General features: G+C 55.3%; 1 protein-coding gene across 1 annotated transcript; it reads right to left on the bottom strand.

Moving 5' to 3' along the window:
- Positions 1-8,415: 8,415 nt before the first annotated feature.
- On the bottom strand, positions 8,416-20,814 carry POMGNT1 (protein O-linked mannose N-acetylglucosaminyltransferase 1 (beta 1,2-)). Its single transcript, XM_010006546.1, is given in 22 exon segments — positions 8,416-8,518; positions 8,806-8,915; positions 9,508-9,643; positions 9,822-9,866; positions 10,230-10,294; positions 10,449-10,574; positions 10,896-11,024; positions 11,324-11,396; positions 11,922-11,980; positions 12,189-12,230; positions 12,387-12,470; positions 13,804-13,879; positions 14,207-14,277; positions 14,916-15,001; positions 15,004-15,024; positions 15,519-15,617; positions 15,918-16,035; positions 16,700-16,813; positions 17,777-17,842; positions 18,138-18,253; positions 18,652-18,760; positions 20,704-20,814. Coding segments are annotated over 22 exon segments (1,959 nt in total).
- Positions 20,815-21,129: the final 315 nt, after the last annotated feature.

Here is a 21,129-nt window from a genome sequence, read left to right as displayed (position 1 = left end):
ATGATGACTTTTGTTTGGGGGGGGGGCAGAGGTGGATGGTGTGGGGTGTTTTGAAGGGGGGGAAGCTGCTTGATCTGTTAGGGAGACAAAGTGGCACAGGGGCTGATCAGGGCTGCTGATCCAGCAGTGGCACAGGGATGTCTTGATTAAACCCTTGCAGGCATGTACTGTACCCCTCCCATGCTGTCCCCATTGTGTCCCTGTGCAGGGGCTGGCAGGGCAGGGGGTTGGTGTTGGGGCTGCTCTGTGTCCCATGCATTACTCCACTGAACTGGGGTCCAGCTAAGGTGCTGGGGGGGGGGTAACTGCACCCTCGAAGGGGGATGTATCTACATCTGTGCCCACATTCTGCTAGCCTTGACCCTGTCACCGTGTTGTCCCCTAAAAGAGGCACTGGCTGGGCCCTGCCCCGGCATAAAGCACAGCCTTGTTAGTCCCCAGCCCTGGGGTGGCCAGGGCCACCCTCCACCCCCTGTCATTTCATGGCTGAGCCCCTCTCCACGCTGTAAAGAAAAATAAATAATTTTTTCATCTTGAATACAAATTACTTTCTGGAGGTGCTCCCTGTGCTGCCTTTCATCACTAACCCCTGCTGGGGGAGCACAGCAGGGTGGGGACCCCCCAGCCCCATGAGCTGCATGCAGGCAGCACAGCCCTGTCTGCAGCCTGCCTGCCCTTCCTCCACTGTGGCTCCTCACCTGCTTGAGTGCTTGGAAACAACTCGTTTGGTGTTTGCACAACAGCTGGGGCTACCATTAGCCTTGCACCCCTGCCCTTTGTCCCAGCCCACTCAGAGATGCTGGTTCACTTGGTTTAAAAGGCTGGGCTGGCTCTGGGGTGTGTGTGTGTGCTGGTGTCCTCATCAACCCTGGGAACCCCAAATGGGTGGTTTGGGGAGGGTGTCCTGCCAGCCCTATCTCCAAGTATCTCCATTCCCCAGCATGGTCCCACACCAGCATCTAATGCATCCAGAATCCCTCAATGTGTGGGGATGGTGGGGGGTCACGGGTGGGCTGGGAGGGCTGCCAGCCATCCTCTTTCCCCAGCATCACTCCTTGCCTGGCTTCAGTGCCAGGCAGTCATCCCATCTTGAGCATCCACTCACTGTGCCTCAGTTTCCCTATTTTCAGAATCAAGGCCAAGGTGAGTAGTTTTGTGGGTGGGTGTTGTTGAGGGCTGCTTCACCCTGTTTTTGACATGAGGCTCCCTGGTTGTGGGGCAGAGTGTGGGGGCTGTGGGGCAGTGAAGGACGGGGCGATTAGCAGCGGGGTGGGAGGCTGGTGTGCAAACAGCCTCCCCGTGTTCCCTGCCTGCCGTGGCACCTCCTTATCAGCTCCTGCGCTGGGTACGGGGCTGCACCAGGGCACTGCGAGGCCCAGAGTCTCCCCAGCACTGCTTGGCACCCTGGCAGGAGCAGCTGGGTGGCAATGGGACGGACATGGGGACCTGCTCCCCACCCCAGGTGACTCAGCCCTGGGGATGTGGGTTCTGGCCCTGCCCCAAGGCGAGGTGTGTGGGGAGGAGCTGCCAGAAAATGCCTCCTCCTTGCTGACGGGTGAGGGTCCCAGTCCCACCATAAACTGGTGCATAATGTTAGGGCTTTTATTTCTCTTCTCCCTGGCTGAGCACACGGGATCTGCCTGGACCCTGGTGCTGCCCAAAGCCCTTCCTGGAGGTGTCACAGTGCCCAGGAGCTGCCTGGGTGCCAAACAGCACCAAGCTCTGCCAGCTGGCACCAAGCTGGGCGCGACTGGGCACACCTGGCCTGGCTGTGACCCCTCTGCTCCTTCTTTTTGGGGCTGCCTTGCAAAGCTGACTCCTTTTGCCACCATCCCCCCGGGGTGGAGGAGGTGGGGGGGCTGCCTGCTGGCTGGAGGCTCCGGCCACGATCCCTGCCGCGGGGTTTCTCTGGGCCAGGACGAGCAGTTTCTGCAGAGCTGAGTTTTGGCAACAACCCTGCAACCACTAGCTTGGTTCCTCCCCTCCACCTGCTCGAGGAAACTTGAAGGACCAGTTTCTCCTCCCGGATGCGTTTCCTCCCCCATCGCTCTTCCTGGCTCCACTGGCAGCCAAAGAGTGACAGCAGGGGGGTAAGCCTGGCTGGTGCTGCCTCCCCGGTGCTCCTGCTGTGCCCTGTCCTCTGCTTCCCACTGCCAGGCACTGCTGGAGCTGCTGGGCTCCCTGGAGGAGACCCCATCCCAGCTGGTCCCCCACCAGCCCTGGCATGCACCCCAGCCCACTGCCCCATCCCCACCAACCTGCCTGGGTGCCACTGTGCATCTCTGTGCCCTGTAACCCTTAGGCTGATTCTCCCAGACTGGCACCCCTGGGTGCCTGGCAGCACCCCACAGGCTGACAGCTCTGCTAACAAGAGCATAAGGCATGTCCCCGGGGGCATGTAACAGCAAACAGAAACTTCCTTATTGCCCCCAGGAAGGTGTCCTTGGACCCGAGGTGCCCAGGAAGCTGCCGGGTGTGTGTGCTGGGGTGGGGGCTCCACTTTTCTACGCATGACAGAGTGGGGGACAGCAGGAAGGTGAAGTCTCCCTGGCAGGGACTGCAGGCAGTGGGCAGTGCCCTGCTGTGCCTGAGCCTGGATCACTGCTGTCTCCAGCTGTGCACCCTGGCCATGGGTGGTGCCACCCACCGTGGGCAATAACCCCTGCGTGGGTGCTGACCCCCCTGAAACGACTTGGAAAGAACCCTCTGGGGTGGGCAGAGCTGGCAGGTGGGAAAGGCAGGGCAGCTGCATCCAGAGCAGACTTTGCTTTTCTCCTGGCTTGGATTTGCCACTCTCCTGGCTGGGGAGGTGAAGAGGAAGGCAGGGGGAGGGACCCTGTTGTGCTGGGGGACATTGGGCAGCAGAGCTGGTGTCACCATCAGAGCCAGACATTTGGTCCCCATGCTCCAGAGTTTGCTCTGTACGGGGAAACAGGGGTGCACAGAGACCCCCACCCACCTGGAGTCCCTGGGAATGGTGTGGCATCTCTGGCCTCTTCCCATCTGATGTGGCTCCACGAGCCCCGAAGCGGTGGGGACGGGCCCTGTACTGCTGGATTTCCCCCTCCTGCAGCAGCCTCGGACCTTCCTCCTGCAGGAAACAGCCACTTGGAGCTTATGCATGGAATTTCCCCCTGCTTGAGGGGTAGGATGGTTCTTGGCTGAGCTGCTCTCTGGGAGGCAATGAGGAAGGGGCTGGGGGCTGGGTCCAGCCCCACGAGCCCCGAAGCGGTGGGGACGGGCCCTGTACTGCTGGATTTCCCCCTCCTGCAGCAGCCTCGGACCTTCCTCCTGCAGGAAACAGCCACTTGGAGCTTATGCATGGAATTTCCCCCTGCTTGAGGGGTAGGATGGTTCTTGGCTGAGCTGCTCTCTGGGAGGCAATGAGGAAGGGGCTGGGGGCTGGGTCCAGCCTGCCCAGCCCAGCCCCCTGCAGCTTCCTTCCCAGCGGTGTGTTCAGCTTCCCCGTGAGAACAGGGCGGGGCTGGAGCCCCCGGCAGATGCCTGGGGATGCCTTTCCCCCCTGGCTGCCGTGTCTCCCCACCACGGATAGTGCAGTGCATGGGCCAGACTCCCAGGTGATTATCAGGGCATGTTTGCCAGCAGCATCACCTGCCCCGGGGCAGGAGCAAAGCCCCCGGTGGCAGAGGGGTGTGTGTGCTGGCTGGGAGTGGCAGCACCCAGCACTTTGGGAAATGAGCTGCACCCTGGGAACTGGCTTTGCTGGGGGACAGGGTGGTCATGAGTGGGAGGAGGAATTGCAGCTGTTCGGATTTGTGCTGCTGGAGAGAGTGAATGGGAAGGAAAAGCAAACTCATCTGGCACCAGCTGCCCAAGGAGCACCTGCTGTGGGGCACTGCCCCACACCCACCCTAACAGCTGGGCCAGTGTTCCCGGACTGGGGAGGAGAGGACATCCTTGAAGGGCATGGGCTGGCCTGGGGGAAGAAACGAGGCAATGCAGCCTTTCCTTGGCACAGCCCTTCCCCCTCGCTCCCTTTCTCCTCCTCCCTGTCCCAGAGATAAAGCCTCTTGTGTGCCCACACAGCCCCAAGGGCGCGTTCCGGGCAGCTCCTTCCTCTGGTCATTTGTTGGGATCTCAGAGGAGACGATGGAAGGGCTATTAAAAAGGCAGCAGGCAGGAGCTGACGTAGAACCTGGGGTGTTAAACATTAACACCACACCAAGCAGAACACGGTGTAATAAGCATCACAGCAACAGTCCTGGGTACTCAGTTGAAGATTAATTCCCTGCAGACTCGTGCTGGGAGGTGCAGCAGGGGATGGGGACAGGGATGGGCTGGATGCAGGAGAGGGATGCCCAGCAGCCAGGACCAAGGGGAGAAGCCAAGCAGAGCTCCTTCCTGGGAGCTGTTTGGGCACCTTGGCGTTGCAGGGCTTTTTTATAAAGCAGAGGGTGCTTAAAATCAGGGATCAGCTCCCTGAGCTGGGATGCAGGTGGCCTGAGCATGGTGTCACTTCCTCCCACTCACAGATGGGGACAGGGCCATCATGCCCTGGGCACTGCCCTAGCACTTCCAGCATTTACATCCCTCTGTCAGAGGGAACCATGTAACCGTGTCTGGTACCCTGGATGATGCTGGCTGGAGGGTGCTTCCTTCCATCTGTGGGGCACAGAGGGACCAATGTGCTGCAGGAAGGGTCAACCTGGACCTTGTATCCCACACCCCAGCCCACGGTAGGAGCAGGGGGACTCTCCCTCCCTGACACAGAGATCCCTCTCCAACAAGCATAATGCATAAAAATAAGCACCACTAGCAATTATGCAAAATTGCCCTTCTCCTCCACCCCCACCAAGCTCTGCAAAGGTCAAGTTTCATGCCAAGGCTATTTTGCTTTTGTTTAATTATCAGCCAGCTCCTGGGACACAGAGCAGCCCAGACAGGTTCTCCTTTGTATGGCTGCACAAAGCCAGGGAGGTCGGGCTGGGGGGGGAGGCATGGTGGGACCAGGTGAGACCTGGGAACCCACAATTTGGGAAGCATGGACTAAAGCTGTTGTCAAGTGGGGCTGAGCCATAGGAGCTGGTGTGTTGGGATTCCCATGGAGGGCTGGTGATGGGCCAGTTACCCAGCTGGCTCCTGGACACCCAGAGATTTTGAAGATCTCATGGGCCTCTCGCAAAAGGCTCCCACAGGGGGCTGGCCCAGAGGAGTTCCAGCTATTTTTATTCATGGCAGAACCGACCCAGCTCCTCACTTGGCTTTGATTCACCCTGTTGGCACTCAGCCCCTCAGGAGGAGGGGAGCCTGCTGTGCTGCAGAAGTGGGTTTGCTGGAGGTCTCTCCTGCAGCCCCTACTCTTGCTTTGCCCACCCCAACCACAACCAGGCAGATGTTGAACAACTCAGGAGCAATGAGAGGGCTGCCTCTGGTGTGGCACAACACAAATTGTCAGGTCTCAGCTCCAGTTGATGATGGCAGGGGCCCTGTTCCCTCCAGCTCTTATTCCAAGACCCCATTTCTCTCAAAGGAAAGAAACCCAAATCCACCAGAGGCCAGAAATGCAGCTCAGCCCTACAGGGCTCAGACTGCTGGATGGTGGGGTATAAATACTGGGGCTGGAGGCTTGCTGCCCACCACAAGTAAACACTTCATCTCACTGACCCTGGAGGGGACACCAAGCCAGAAGCAAAGGGCCACAGGTCTGTATTTCTCAGAGGACAGCAGCTGGAGGTTGCAGGAGGTAGGAGCACAGTGGCTGGTTACACCAAACAAGTCCCCATTCATCTGGTCAGTTTCCGTTGGTTGCTGAAGATAAAGGTGATAAAGCTGATAAAGCCTGAGGAGGAAACAGCTCACATACCTGTGCCAGCTGCTCACAGTGGACCTCTGCTGGCAGGGGAGCTGCAGGGCAAATGCCTGGGGCCACTGTTAGACCACAACCAGCCCTGCAGTGCACAGGGCAGAGGTGCCACAGAGGACAGGGGTCTGTTCTTTCACAGCAGATGGCCACAAGGCAGGGACTCTTAGAGCAGGCCAGCCATGAAATACAATGAGGCTCAACAGCTTTGCAATGTTTAATCTTGAAAAAATAATTTGATCCAGAAAGCAGCAAGCCCTGGGGATGCCCACACACCCAGCCCTGCCATGGTTGCTGCACCAGAGCCTTGCTGGGGGAACAGGGAGGGACAGAGAACAGCAGCCAGCAGGCCCATGGCAGTGTGCAGAGAGGGGAAAGATTGAAGCCCACCAGTCAAGTCCTGCTGTTGCTGAGAACAGGGAGCCATGGCCCTCTGGTCATGGCCAGGAGAGCAGCAGAAGAGAAGGGAACTTGCATTTAGCCATTCCCTGGCCATAGGATCACCTTCCCCAGCCGCAGGAGGAAAGAGAGGAAGCCAAGCCTGAGCCCTGCCAGAGAAAAAGGGAAAGGGGTGCACATTTAGTTTCAGGGAGAAGGGGAACAGGGCCTTGGGAATAGGGATGCCAAGGAAAGGGCATCATGGTGGAGGGCTGTGCAAGTTTTTCTGAAGCAGGGTATGGAAAGCGAGCTGTTTTCTCCAGGAAGAAACAGATTCCCTTTCCCATCGTGCCAAAAGGACCTGCAGAGAGGCCACCTGCCCACTGGCTGCCAGAGCAGAGTTCCAGCAAAGGGCAGCACTGGTGGTGGCAGACAAGAGCAGGGCTGAACCCAAGCCCAGTACCACCATCTCAAGGGTGCCAACCTGCACTCTCCTGTCTCCCTCCTACATCCGTCCTGTCCCTGCTGCTGGGACAGACAGGTAAGGGACCACAGGGGCTAGAATCCCTGCAGCCACACTAGAGCTGTGCTGCATCCACATAGAGCTCATTTTGGCACAAGAGGTGCAGATTTCCTATGCTGGACAAAGGAGGAAGAAGAGGAACAGAGGATGGAGCCAAAGGGACAAGAGACAAACCTTCCATGACTGCTCCCACATAGACTGAGAGCTCTCAGCTCTCCACCCTGCTTTCCTCCTAAACTCCCCTCCCCACAAGCAATAAATAAATAAGTTAGTGTAGTGTAGACCCCGATGCTCAGTTCACAGTGAGAAAATGAAGAGGAAGAGCCCTTGCGACCACAGCAAAAGGGGCTGAGCAGCAAAACCTTCTCCCAAAGGCAAACCAGAGCATAGCATCCCTGCCCAAGCCTGAGGAAGCCGGGCAGAGAACAGATCTCTTGCTGCATGGATGAGACAGGGAGGTACACTGAGCAAGGGAACCAGGACTGCCCCCAGTGGGGGGCGGGGGAATATTGGTACCAAATGACTGGGGGCAGGAGGGGGCCCTGGGGTCCTTCCTAAGGCACGGGAGAAAGGTTAGAGACCCCCTTCCTCTCCCTACCCAGGAGGGTTGTACCACAGCAGGACAGCCAGGCCGCTCATCCCAGCTCAGCTCACAGCCTCCCTGCTAGCAAGATACCATGGTGAGGGGGAATATTCAGGAGAACAAACCTGCTCTGCCTTCAGCAAGAGCTGGGGGTACCTGGCCAGAAAGGAAGGAGAGGCAGGGTACAGTACCACAGGCAAGGACCTCACCAGAGCACAGGACCTCTCACTCCAGAGGACCCCAGTCCAACCTGCCCCTGCAGCCAGGGGGATGCTTGCTGGCTGCTCCCATCTTGCTCTGCAAGGCACTTACACCCCCTCTCTCATGACTCAGAGGGCTGGGCTGCTGCTCCCCAGAGTGAAGGTGAATGAAGATGGTGATCTGCTTCCATCTAGTCATCTCCAGCTCCCAGAACCACAGGTAAAGGGGCACCTGATCACCCTCGTGCTGGGTACAGGGTGTCCCCTACACATCCACAGCAAGTTCAGCTCCTCTTCAGCACTCCCTTTTGCCTATGAGCTGGGGATGCACCAGTTGCTGTAGCCCAAGAAGCAAAGCTGGCATGCAGGGATATGTCTAACCCAGCATACAGTCTTCAAGGTGCATCCACTGTGCAGGAGATAGAAGAAATGTTGGATGATCCCCTCTTCACCACAGTGTTCCCCACTGGGGATGAAGCCAGCCAGGAAAGAGTTAATAAATAAACACCCAGCTGGCAGGCTGCAGCACTTCCACCCAAGCATACTGCGTTCTCAGGACTTGGGGACCAAAAAGGGAAGCAGAGGTGTTTCTCAAGGCCCCCTTTAGTCCCCAACTGAGCATCTCCTTCCTCCAGCCTTGCCCAGCCAGGGGGCAACAGGAGCAGCATTAGTAAAGAGTCTCTGTTAAAAAAAAAAAAAAAGGAAATTCCTGGGATGGGAAGGACCCTGTCCAGTTCGAGGGAGAGGGAGACCCCAACAGGGGGCTGGAGGGAGCCCAAGGTCTCATTTTGCAGCCTGAAATGTGTGTCTGTGTCCTGCCACCAGCCTCCAAGAGCTGCTGCCACCTCTCTCTCTGTACCATGAAGGTCTCCATCTTCTCCCAGTCCCCCTCACTTCCCAGCTGCCAGTCTCACGTCTGCTCTGCTGCAGCCACCGCTGGCACTGCCACTGCCCCCTCCTCCTTGGCAGGGGGCTCCATGTAGATCGGTGTCACTGATGAGGGCTTCTTGAACCTGAAGATGAAGAGGTTGCATGGGAGCAGGCAGATGTGGTGGTCTCCCTCAGGACCCCCACTCCCAGCAGCACTGCCTGCCTTCCTGGTGTGACCTCCTTCCCTCTAGGACATCCTCCAGCCCTGGACACAAAACCTGTCCCCCCTTCCACCCCAACAATTCAGAAGGGAGGTGGTATGCCCCAGGATTAAGTTGGGACAGAAGCAGATGATGCAGTGTCCTCAGCAGAGGACAGTGCTGTAAGGATGGGGGAGAATTACCCCAATTGCTGTGGCCCCAGTACTCACGAGTAGGGGGAGGCAGGGACCCCCACCACGAGGAAGTGGTTCTTCTTGCGGAAAAGCCGCCACAGCCCCTTATGGTTCCCACGGACGTCCAGGTCCCAGATGTGGAGGCACTAGGATGGTGGGGAGGGGCATCAGAGTCTGGGGACAGACACCAGGGCCAGATATCCCCTGGCAAGGGAAAAGCCACATCTGCTGTCCCTCAGCATGACACAGCAGAGCGGATAGTGCAGTGACTGGGGCAGCGCAGCACAGCGCCCAGACACCAGGGCCAGATATCCCCTGGCAAGGGAAAAGCCACATCTGCTGTCCCTCAGCATGACACAGCAGAGCGGATAGTGCAGTGACTGGGGCAGCGCAGCACAGCGCTGCCCCAGTCACTGTCCGTGAGAGAAGAGGGGGAACCCATTCCCATCCCTGCCTTAGGACAGGTGGTTTGACCATCACCTCCATCATCCAGAAAAGCTCACACCCTGGGGTCCCACACAAGGTCATAGGATTTAATCTCCACCAAGCCAAGCATCTGCCCTTGATTACCCAGTGCTTCTGTTAATACCAAAAGCTAAGATACCACCAAAGGGCAGCAAGAATCCATTTGCTGACCTGAATTCCAGGCAATGGGCAAACCCAAGAACAGCCACCAGATGTTCCCCAGCAATGTTGAGATCAGGGCAGGGGTCAGGACTGGCTGTGTCAGGGTCTCACCTTGGCAAGCTGAGTCCAGGTGGTGAAATCTGCTTCCTGCTCCATCCTGATGAACATGACATAGACCTTGCCCTCAGTGTTGGGCACAAAAGAGTCCTCACATGGGTTCTTGCTGTGGTCCAAGACTTCAGCCTCACTGTGGAAACAGCACAGGGAGTGAGAGGGGACCTCACCTCCTCCCTGTTCCCACTGCAGGGAACTTCAGACAGGCAAGTGGTGCCTGGTGATGCCAAGGCCACCTCCACCCTTTCTTCTGGACTGGTTGGTTCACCCAGCATGCCCCATGGTCTCCCAACTGTCCTGAAGGCACCTACCCCAGGAGCCGATGAATTTCAGTCTCGTAGGCATCCTTCCTCAAGCTGTTGGAGGAGAGAGCAGGGATCAGGGCAGAAACAGACAGCCTGACAAGCAGGGATCACCCCAAAATGATCCAAACTTAAAACTGCCCCAGTGTAACACAAAAAGGTAGGTTAGAACCAATGTATGGAGAGCAGAGACTGCCACATAACCTGGAGGATGAGACAGAAACAGGTGACCATTTAACATGTCCATCAGGGGCACAGGGTGGCTGAATCCAACCTCACAAAAACCACTGCAACATTCCCCAGGGGCTGGAGGTTATGGCTTTTGCTCCAGAAGGAAGTGAGATGTCCCCAGCACAAGGGGACAAGGGACAGGTCAAGCAATTGTTTCATCCAGATCTCATCCTGATCAGCACTCACCTCTCCACATTTTTAAACTGGACGTTTGGAACTGTGTTGAACTTGTGCTTCTTGAAATAGGCTTCCTGGGAGGAAGAGAGAAAGGAATGAAGGAAACAGGGTTTGGTCTGGAGTCAGCAGCATTTAGAGGTCATCTCAAGCATCTCTGCTACCTGGAAAGGTGGCTGAGTCGGAGCTCAGCACCAGGGCAGGGCCTGGGGGCTGAGGGAGGTCACTCACGTGGAAGTAGCCGTTCATGTTAAGCCCCACGATGCCGAAGTGGTAGGAGCGCGAGATGTCAGGGATGATGCATTCCCGGCCCTTCCGCTGCTCCGGCATCCGCATCCACATGTCCCAGTCCCAGAGCTGAGGAGGGGAAACTGCCACTCACATTCAAGTCTGAGCACATGATTTGGTAATATGGCCATCCAGGGACCTTTCTGGTTGCCTAGAACATCTCTAGCCCCTTTTAGGCCCAGCCTGCGTAGGCTGTTCCAGGCAGCTCCATGTCTGGTTATGTGATCCTTAAGTTACTGACTGTCCCTAATCCATTCTGCTTGGGCATCCTTCCCAGTGGAAGCTCAGGGCCCCTCCAAGAGCTGTACCCACAAAGACTGGGTGACGATCAGGGGCTGCTGAGGGGCTGATATGGGGCTGCAGAAGACAGGGTCCCTCTAGGATACTCACCTTTTCAGGGGTTGGCCACTTTGGCTCCAGCTCATCCTTGTACAGGCTCTTGCGGAGCACCCAGCCCAGGCCTGGCATGGTCTCCACACGGTACAGGAGCGAGGGGTCCTCAGCTGTGTGCTCATAGCCCTGCCACGTTAAGGGGAGCATTCAGCACCCTGCATGCACCCCTACCCTACCAAAATAGGAGGCAACTTGCTCCATGGAGCATGGAGACCTCCAGCATGGGGAGCAGGGGACAGCCATTGGGAAGCACAGGGCAGAAACAAGGTGGTGATTTGCAGGAACAGTTCAGGGCTGGGGGGACAGAACCACTTAGGATCATGGTGGGGGAACATCACACTTTACAGGCAGAAATTGGACCCCGCCCTGACACAGGAACAATGCAGGGCAGACATGTCCCTGCTCCACCACCTTCCCTCACCCACCTGGTCATTCCAAGCTGAGATGCAGTACAGGCTCTCGTCTTCCTCCAAAAGGTGTATTGACTGGCTCAGAAAGCTGAGGAAAGAGTTGTCCAGTCCCTGGTCAAACATCCTTCCCTCAGGCAAACCAAGGCAAATTCTCCACAAAGGGACAAGCCACCCCCAACTGCTGGGACCATCTGAACCATTATGTTAGTGTGAGATCAGGGGAAGAACACCCAAACAAACTAAGCTGTATCTAATAATGGAGAAGGGACCAACAGTCTCCTGCTCCATCAGAGTCCATCCTCCTAATGAAAGAACTGGAGCCCTGGAGATGTTGTCCCTGTCCTCTTGCCATGGGGAAGTCCTTTTTTTGTATAGAATGGATCAGTGTCCCAAGAAGCAAACCAGGAAGAGATCCCAGACCTTGAAGTCACCCTGCACCGAGTGCCAGGACAGTAGACTCAAAACTTTCTGCAGGCAGAGAGCTCAATTACAGCTACTGCCTGAGAACTGCTCAGCTTTGGACAAGTGAGCTACAGCACAGCAAGGATCTGGCTTCTCCTGAACAGCCAGAAAGGCCCCACCCAAACAGGAGCTCGGGGACCCATAGCTTTACCTGAAGAAGTCAACAGAAATGTCAAGGTCTTCCTCCAGAACCACAGCAAATTTAGCATCCTGTAGGGCAAGGAGAGATGTCAGGAGGATAGGACCAGGAAAAAGCAGACACCAAGCAGTGTCTCCCTGTGTTGTTCCCTGCCAGACAGGACCGATTCCAGCTCCTATATGACAGGGGTCACAGCTGCCATGATCCCAGGGAAACCCTGCATTGCCTTGCACCCGTGGGGAAGCAGCCAGACAAGGTGCAGGCAGAGGTGTCACTCACCGGGAACAGGTTGAAGGTTGCAGTCAGACTGGCTTTGTAGTGCTGCAAGAAAAGACACAACATTGCCAGTGATAACATCAACCCCCTTACCACGGAGGGGGGTAGCCTGGCACAGATGCAGAGCTAAGCCTGCATCCCTGGAATGCTGCCCTCCATCCCAGGAAACAACTCTCTAAGGATCTGGGAAAGGCCTCTCACCTGGGAAACTCTGGCATTTTTAATGCTGATAGGGGTATGCTGGATTCCTGAGAGGCCAAACAGCTCCACAACATCCATTGGCTCCTGCAAGGGGAAGGTACAAGGGTCATCAAACACATGGGTCTCCACACATTCTTCCCACCCCTGCCAGTGTCAGCTCCCTGGAACAAGAAGAATATGCCTGTGGGATCCCTTGCATGAAGCTGTCCTCTTGCAGGCAAGTGAGGCTCAAAATGATGCTGTGTTGCAGATCCCACAGCAAGGAACTTGTCAAATCTTCTTGGCCTTTCAGTCCTCAAGTATCACCATAAGTTTCTGTCAGCCCTGCTAGTTTGCAGATGCAAAGTTGTATCCAAGAATACCTGAGGTGCCCAGAATTCCCAGGCCCCCATTTCCACAGTGTGGAAAGTAGGCAGGAACAGAGCCAGGAACACCTAAGAGATGCTTAATGCTGAGACCACAATCAAATTCATTTTTTCTCACAGTCACCAAGAAAGGGGCCTCTCTGACCAAGCACACCCACACTGGGGGCAGAAGTAATCCACATTTGGGCTGACGTATCTCTGTCCCAAGAAGGCCTCAGCAAGGCCTTCTCCATCCCCTTACTGTCCATCCCACCTCCCAGCCACAAAGGAGAGAAGGAGCTCCCATTACACCAACCATTCCCCCTTCCCCTGGCATCCAGCATGGCAGCACAAGCATCCAGGCTGGCCCCTCATAGCCCAGGGATGCTGCTATGGTTGCCATGGCAATGGATGCTGCTATCTTTAACCACTCTGATGTGCTGCAGTAAGAGCCTGCATAAACAAACCAGCTTCCCCAGCCCCACAGCCTGGCAGTGGTGAGAGATGCCTGCAAAGGAACAAGCCTGTTCCCTTCCCAGTCTCCATCACAAGGCAACCAGACAATACCTCTTGGGCTGCTGCAGAGATGAGAGCTAGCAAGCTCCTCTTCCTGGCCTCAGCTTTCATGACTCTTGTGAAAAGACCATTTTGGGTCTATCTACCTCTTCCTGAAGAGTGGGGTTGGACAGGTGTAACTGGACTGGTTTGTTCTGCTTCATGCAAGGAAACTGGATGGGAGCTGTTACACCCAGACCCTGCTCAAAGGGCTGGTGATAGTCATCAAGCAAGAAAAGGGGATGTGGAGAACAAAGCATGACCACCTCACTCCTGCACACCAGCCCCTTTCTGATGTGGGGATGTAAAACCTGGGCTTTGGGAAAGGCCAAAGCAGCTTTATTCACACGCTAAGCTGACTGACTGTGTAGCAGAGGGAAAAAGCAGCACGACCCACAGCAGGAGACAGGGTGAAGAGGCTCATAGCCCACCACCCACCAAGCACTGGGCCAGCATGACATTCTCTCAGCAGGAGGGACCAAGGACGTGGTGACAGGGACCTCTGGGAGTGCTCTCACCTCATAGTATCCATCGATGAAGACTGTGATCATCTGTGGATTGACACCCTGAGCCGAGAGCAAGGAGCGCAGCATCCTGGGGAGAGATGGAGCAGCCTGAGCACAGCCCAGCCCAGGGTCCAGCAGGGGGTATGGATCCCTTCAGGTGGGGGAATCCCTTCTAGGTGGGGGAATGCCTTCAGGTGGGGGATAGGGTGCACAGTAGGGGAACAGGACCTACTACCCCTGTGCTCTTCCCCTTCCCATGGCCAAGGACTTTGGGATCTGTCCAAGCAGGTCCACCCATGTTGCTTGTGGAACCTCTGGGAGAGCCTGATCCTGCCAGCAGGATGAAGGGAAGGCTTGGGCCATGCCTGGTCTTGAGGTGCAGAGCAGAGAAGCTGTGTCCCCTGGCAGTGCTTACCTGTACAGGTAGTTGGGGCGGTTCCCTGCAATAACAGCTACAGGCACATCAAAGACTTTATTGTCTTTGAGCTGCAAGAGAACAATGTGTGTGAGTGGGGCTGAGGGAGGCCATGCCAGAGAGCAGGATCCAAGGGGTAGGGATTTGTCCCACTGTTCAACAGTGGGGCTGCAGAGTCCTGCCCCTTGGCTCGGGACCACACCGACCAACCAGGACTGCCCTCAGCGCTGCTGGAGACCCTGCCAGCTTCCCCATTTCACCCCACTTCAGACTCAGCTCCCAAACCCAATCTATATCCACCCAGAGATCTTTGTCCAGACCCTGCAGCACTGTGCCAAGGACAGCTCAAAGGTCGTCGTGGACTTGGAATTGCTAGATTAATGGTTGGGCTTGACACTCTTAAAGGTCTTTTCCAACCAAAACAATTATATGATTCTACAGATGCTCTGTCTCCAAACATACTCTGCTGCTCAAGCTGAGGTTCCTAACGCCATGGTAAGCTGGCAGCTCAGGGCAAATACAGGGCAAGGGAACTTCCCTTCCACAGCATGACCTTACCTTTGCTGGGGTCAAGAGCTTGCTCAGGGACAGTTTGCACCACCCAGCTGGTTCTTAAGGACAGGGCACTGCATATGAGCTACAAGCACACCCAATCCAGCTCAGCCCTCCCTCCTGGAGCCTTCCCCAAATACTCAGCCCCTTCACTCACAGGATCAGGGTTGAACTCAATGGGTGTGGGGTCTTTGCAGCTGCAGACACTTCCATAACCTTCCACTTTGCTGCAGAACCTCTTTCGTCGGGCCAATGGCACTCAGCTTCTGGAGGCACCAAGCAGGAGAAACAGACTGCTCATCCCCATGGCCTCACCTCACGTGCTCCAGGCTGCTCTGTGACACAGACAGCTCTGGGCTCAGTCATCACTGAGCCAACCCTTATTACTATGATCAAGCAACGTTTCTGGATGTGGGATAGAGCCACAGGAGCTATTCAGAAGCTACTCCCATCATATGGCCTCTCTGAGCAATGGGCCATGTTCAAGGCCAACAGTTGAAAAAAGAGTGGATCAGGCCTGGTTTTGAGAGGTGACGAGTGGCCAGACCATGTCTCCACTTCCTCTCCCTCCCCCTTCTCATCAACCATGCCTGGAATTGCCATGGGAGCAGGAAGTAAGGAAGCTGGACCCATTTTAAAAGTTACCATCCCCATCACAAACAGCCTTAAATCCATCCTGGATGTTGCTGAGACCCTTGACTTTGACATAAAACCACCAAGAGCAGCAGGCAAACATCTGGCACTGCAGAGCACTTCCTACCTTCCACAGATGTCAGATGAACTTCTGTCTTCAGCAGTACAGGGTCACCCCACGTTGAGAGGGCAGGTGACTTGGCGTGCTTCTCCCCATATACTTCCCCTAGAGCAGGGACACAGAGTCAGGATTGCCTGGAAGGGCCCATCCCTCTTGTGTCAGGGTATGACCAGAGGCTGTAGCTTACAGTGGCAGCTTGGCACCTTTTCCCATTTGCCTCCAGTGAGCTGCTGATGGGCCATGCTTTGCTTCCATGCCCTCCCTCACCCCCAGGAATGGAGTTGCCATTCTCTGTGACTCGTACTCTGCTCATACAGCATGCTGGGGATGGACTGGGCTTATCTTCTCTTGACTTCTCCCCAAAAAAGGAGCCATGAACCCTCTCCTGGCCTGTGATAGACTCACCTCCCTTCTTCCCCACAAATGTCCACATGTCTCTCCAGCTCAGGAATGGTGCAACTTGGCTCCCCAGACTTTTCAGGACATTCTTGGCTGTGTCCTTGAGGTGAAAGGAGCCTTCATCCTGGAACAAAATACAGCTTTGCAGCTGAGGTCTGTCTCCTCATGCAGACAAGGAAAATCTCCCACCAATAGCAAAGAGGTACTGGGATTTCTCCTACCCTTGAACCAGCTGAGCCAGAAAACTTCAAGAGCAAGCTCCTAAGGCCTCTGTGCCACTAAACCTGCCCAGTGGCTTCATTGTGACCCACAGGGAAGTGAGAGGAGTTGTGGACTCCTGTTTCATCAAGATCAAATTGTTCTCAAACAGGACCATGTGTTCAGCAACATTTCACACAGCTGAACTTGAAACCTTGAAGAAGTCAGTGTTGCTCACCCAGCAGCCCAGAGCTAGCACATTCCACATTTACTCCCAAAGTCTATAACTGGGACCCAGAAGGGTCCCACCATATCCTTACATATCATCATGTCCATTCTCCACCTAACATCTTGTTTACTGCTGCAGACTCTGAAACATCTGCTTTTTGTTCTTCTGCCTTCCTAGACACACAGCAATAACTGTAGTAATAAGGTGGGAGCAAGAGGACAAGGGAGGTGATCCAGGCAGGAGGCAGAGCCCAGTGGGGATGTGACATTAGCCCTGGGAATGCCTGATGACATTCAGGGAGCAACTGCCCAGAAGAGCTCTAGGGCATCCTGACTCAAGTTGACTTTTTCTTTTGACATACCTTAATGGTGAAGATCAGGATCCGGCCCCGTGCAACCATGTTGAGGAAAAGTACCATGGCTTCATCTTCATGGGGAGAATAGGTGTCAAAAACCCTCTTGGCCATCACGTGACCCTGTTGGTATTCAAACGTCAGATGGATCTTAAATGCTAAGCAGTCAGGGCACAGAATTATGGAAATCTGTGCTGAAAGCCTGAGCAACACAATGAGTTACTTTTCTGGTATGCCAGGGAGTTAGTCCTCTGGAAATTCAGCCCTTGGGCCTTCATGCATGACATGAAGTGCACAGAGATCTATGGGACAGCATTACCCAGCCTCACAACTCCTCTCCTGCCTGCTCCCCAGGGACAGCTAGGCAAGCACTGCTGAGACACTCTGGGTGACCATGTTGAGCTCTGGAAACTAGAGGCAAACAAGCATTCCAGGACTTCTCTCCTGGCTGCCCTTTGCCTCAGGCACCCAACAGTTACAGAACAAGGACAAACACTGCCCAGTAAGGAAGACAAGCACAGGCAGGCAGGGATGCTTTACCGTGGCCTGATTTAAGACAATGACGTGGATCCCTCTTCCCTGCTCCCGAGCCTCATCTTCCAGCACCTACAAGAAGCAACGAGAACCATATGTCAAGATCTCTTATTCCCTGCCCATTCAGCTCAGTAGAGCCCCCAAACAAGAGGCAAGTTTCCTGTGACTTTTTGGCTTTGCTCATGGCAGTGATGGATGCCAGAGCGCTGAAAGCCTGAGCAACACAATGAGTTACTTTTCTGGTATGCCAGGGAGTTAGTCCTCTGGAAATTCAGCCCTTGGGCCTTCATGCATGACATGAAGTGCACAGAGATCTATGGGACAGCATTACCCAGCCTCACAACTCCTCTCCTGCCTGCTCCCCAGGGACAGCTAGGCAAGCACTGCTGAGACACTCTGGGTGACCATGTTGAGCTCTGGAAACTAGAGGCAAACAAGCATTCCAGGACTTCTCTCCTGGCTGCCCTTTGCCTCAGGCACCCAACAGTTACAGAACAAGGACAAACACTGCCCAGTAAGGAAGACAAGCACAGGCAGGCAGGGATGCTTTACCGTGGCCTGATTTAAGACAATGACGTGGATCCCTCTTCCCTGCTCCCGAGCCTCATCTTCCAGCACCTACAAGAAGCAACGAGAACCATATGTCAAGATCTCTTATTCCCTGCCCATTCAGCTCAGTAGAGCCCCCAAACAAGAGGCAAGTTTCCTGTGACTTTTTGGCTTTGCTCATGGCAGTGATGGATGCCAGAGCAGAAGACAATGTGGGAAAACACCTCCACAATCCTGTAGACAGGAGGAGGATCCACTCTTGACCTTCTCACCAGCCACAGAGTTGCTCTCACCACCCGCTGCTTGAGGCTTCACCCATTCAGCTCCTCTGCTGACTGGGACACTCAGCACACCCATCACTTACTGTTGTCCCATCCACAGCCACGTAGACCTTCGACCTGCTGGAGTACACCTCGACATCCAAGACCTTCTTGTTGCTGACAGGGTGCCTGGGGACCTCCACATTCAGCATCTCATCATCTACAGGGGAGAAATTCCCAGTCTCAACCACTCAAGGCACCTCTTGCTTGTCCTTGCTCAGTGCTAGGCCAGCCAAGCCAAGGGGGTCATGCCCACCAGGTATCCCAGCCAGCGAGCCATAGGTCAGAATCTACAGGAACAGCAGGTCAGGGCAACCCAAAGTGGCAACAGGTCCGGCACCAGCAACCCCACACAGACCTCTGCAGCCAAACGTGCTGAAGCCTTGAGCAGGCAGACCAGGAATGGGAACATTCTATTCTATTCACTTTTATTAATCCCACGTGCACAGACCTGTCTTTAATGCTGTAGCTGGTCACAAGTTTGCCCTGACTCATATAAATTACCTCCCACCCTCCTGTTTCCTTGTTTCCAAAGAAAAGCAAGGCAATGCCCCTTACCGTAGTCCTGTGCAGACTCCTCTTCTTCCTCATAAGCAGCTCTCCTCGTGTCCAAGATCAGCTTGATGTTCACAATCACAGTCACAAGCAGGAAAAGGACAGCACCTGTCTGCAGAGGAGGATGCTTTGTGTTACCAACTTGTGAATAACAACCCCATGATCAGGTCACCTCCTTGACATAGGCTGCCAGGCAACCCAAGGAGATCTTGCAAAGGATCAGAGACATCTGCCATTTCCCCTGCTTTCTTCTGGGAAAAGGCAAAGAGAAAGAAATACAGGGGATCAAGTTTTAGGGTGAAAAGCTCTCATTAGCTGGAGGGCACTGAACTCTTGATACATGTGAATTAATCTGCTACCAACATGTCCCTGCTTCCAGACTGGTGGGCAGATTGCTGCTAAAATATTGCACTGAGGTTGAGGGTCTCCTCATGCAAAGAGTTTGCCTCTGCTTCTCCTGCAGCATCTCTCATCGCTCCCTCCACAACCAGAGGATGTATCCAGGATATTCAGAGGGAGAGGAAATGCTCTGTGACTAAAGCAAGGCAAAGGCAAGAAGCTAAGGTCTCTTTTGGGAAACCACACTGTGCTACAGGCTGCACAGAGCAAACCCAGCCTTCCTGCCTGCAGCAAACCAAGGCAACCCACATGGATGCTGACACAGAAGGAACAGCTGATGCTACAGGAAGGTCCAGGGTTCATGGAGCAGTCCATGGGAACCCTCAACACGAGCATCACCATTTCCCATGTTCCTGTTGCTCCCTGAACAAGGGGAGGGAGAAAACACTACATCATTTTTACAAGCACATTTGTTTATCAAGTTGCATCTTGGTTTTGTCTTCCCAGTTTCAGTCTTTCTCCTGGTATTTCGACTCAGCATAAACCAGAAACTACTCCATGCTAAAATGACCTCTTCTGAGACAGGGCCACAAAGGAAATCTTGGACCACCAACATCCCATGCTAGGAAACGACCTGCCTGCAGGTGTAAGCTGCAAGAGCACGTCTGGTCATGGCCAAGAGGATGGTCTTAGAGCTGCAGTGCTGGCTAGGGATGCAGAATGGCCCGGGCTGAAAGACAAGGCCTCAGCTGAAGCAGTTTCTCTTTACTTGACCCAGGGAGCTTTGCAAGCCAGGGCCCAGGTGCTTCTTCATGGTGGAGAGGTGACAGCAGCATGTGGTGACTGCAGGGCTCTGCACAAGGACAAAGCCCCTGCCCAGCAGCCACAGCCCTGCTCTGAGGAACAGCTCTAGCAGAGAGCCCAAATGCTGCCCTGGACAGTCACGTAGAGAGGGAAGGCTTTGCTGCTGGATTTAAGACATAAAGCCCCAAGCAGCCATCACCCATTACCCTCAAAGGTAACCCTGCTGCAGGGCTCTCCTAGCAGCCTCTGTGCCAGGAGGGACCACTCAGCTCACCGCAGAGCCACGACTCAGCACCCCCCCAGCCACCTCCAGGGAGAGAAGGAGAGAAGTGACAGAAGAGCTCACTGCCACGGGGCCAAACCCCTCCTGTCCTTATGCCCCCAGATAACCTCCAGGACAGTGGCTGAACCAAGGATTAACTGCTTTAAAGCACAAGTGACCAAGTCTGTGGCTTTCCCAGACACCAGCTGCCTCCAGGGCACGAGATCCCATTACTAAGCCCTATTTTCTCTGTCCACCTGTCGTGCTTTATACCAGACTTTATATGCAAACCAAATGGAGCAGGGGTGGTTTCCCACTGCAGGCTAAGCCCTGCTGTACAAGTTTGGAACCAAGGGGGGAGGAATCAGTCAGGTTTCTAGCTGAAAGCCTCCCAAGAATGCTCGGATAATTGTATCTCCTGCCATAGCCACCCAGGTCTATTTGCAGCTGAAAGGAGCTGCCAGCCATGTCAGACCCTTCCACACATGGGCACAAAGCCACTGCACGTAGCTTTTTGGTGGACAAGTTATGCTTTCCCAGCCTCTTAGGTCACCCGGGTCTGCCAGCAGATGCACCTCTGCCCACATGGCTGCCTCATAAGGTTCTAAACCCCACAGATTATCCTCCCTAATCCCCCACCAGCAGCTCACCTGGCACAGCTTCCGCAGCGCGCGCTGGTTCATCAGCTTGTACTTCCAGGCAAGGTACCAGCTCCGCTTCTTGTGGGGCTTGATGGCAGGGTTGGGTTTCCACTCGTCCATAGTCAGGGGGGCAGCCACGTGAGGCAGGGGTCAGGACGTGCTCTGCTCCGCCCTCGTGTCCATCGGGGCTCCCTGGCAGGGCAGGGTGGGCACGGAGTGAGGGACGTGAGGGGCTTCAGACCCTCTTCTCAGCAAAGACAGGGCTTGGCAGGAGCAGCGGCCACGAATGGCACCCACGCACCCCAAGCAGGAGCCCCACGGAGCCTGCCAGCACCCACAGCCCCGCAGGGCCAGGCTTCTCCAGCGGCCTGTGAGCAGCGCAGTGGGAAGCCCCTGGGCCCACAGGACAGGGAAGGTCCCTGCTCCAGACCAACC

This window comes from Chaetura pelagica, unplaced genomic scaffold (genome assembly GCF_000747805.2).
Source record: "Chaetura pelagica isolate M959 unplaced genomic scaffold, ChaPel_1.0 scaffold69, whole genome shotgun sequence".
Lineage (NCBI taxonomy): Eukaryota > Metazoa > Chordata > Aves > Apodiformes > Apodidae > Chaetura > Chaetura pelagica.
The sequence above is the reverse complement of the archived record's forward strand: the minus strand, read 5'-3'. Positions and strand labels throughout refer to the sequence as shown.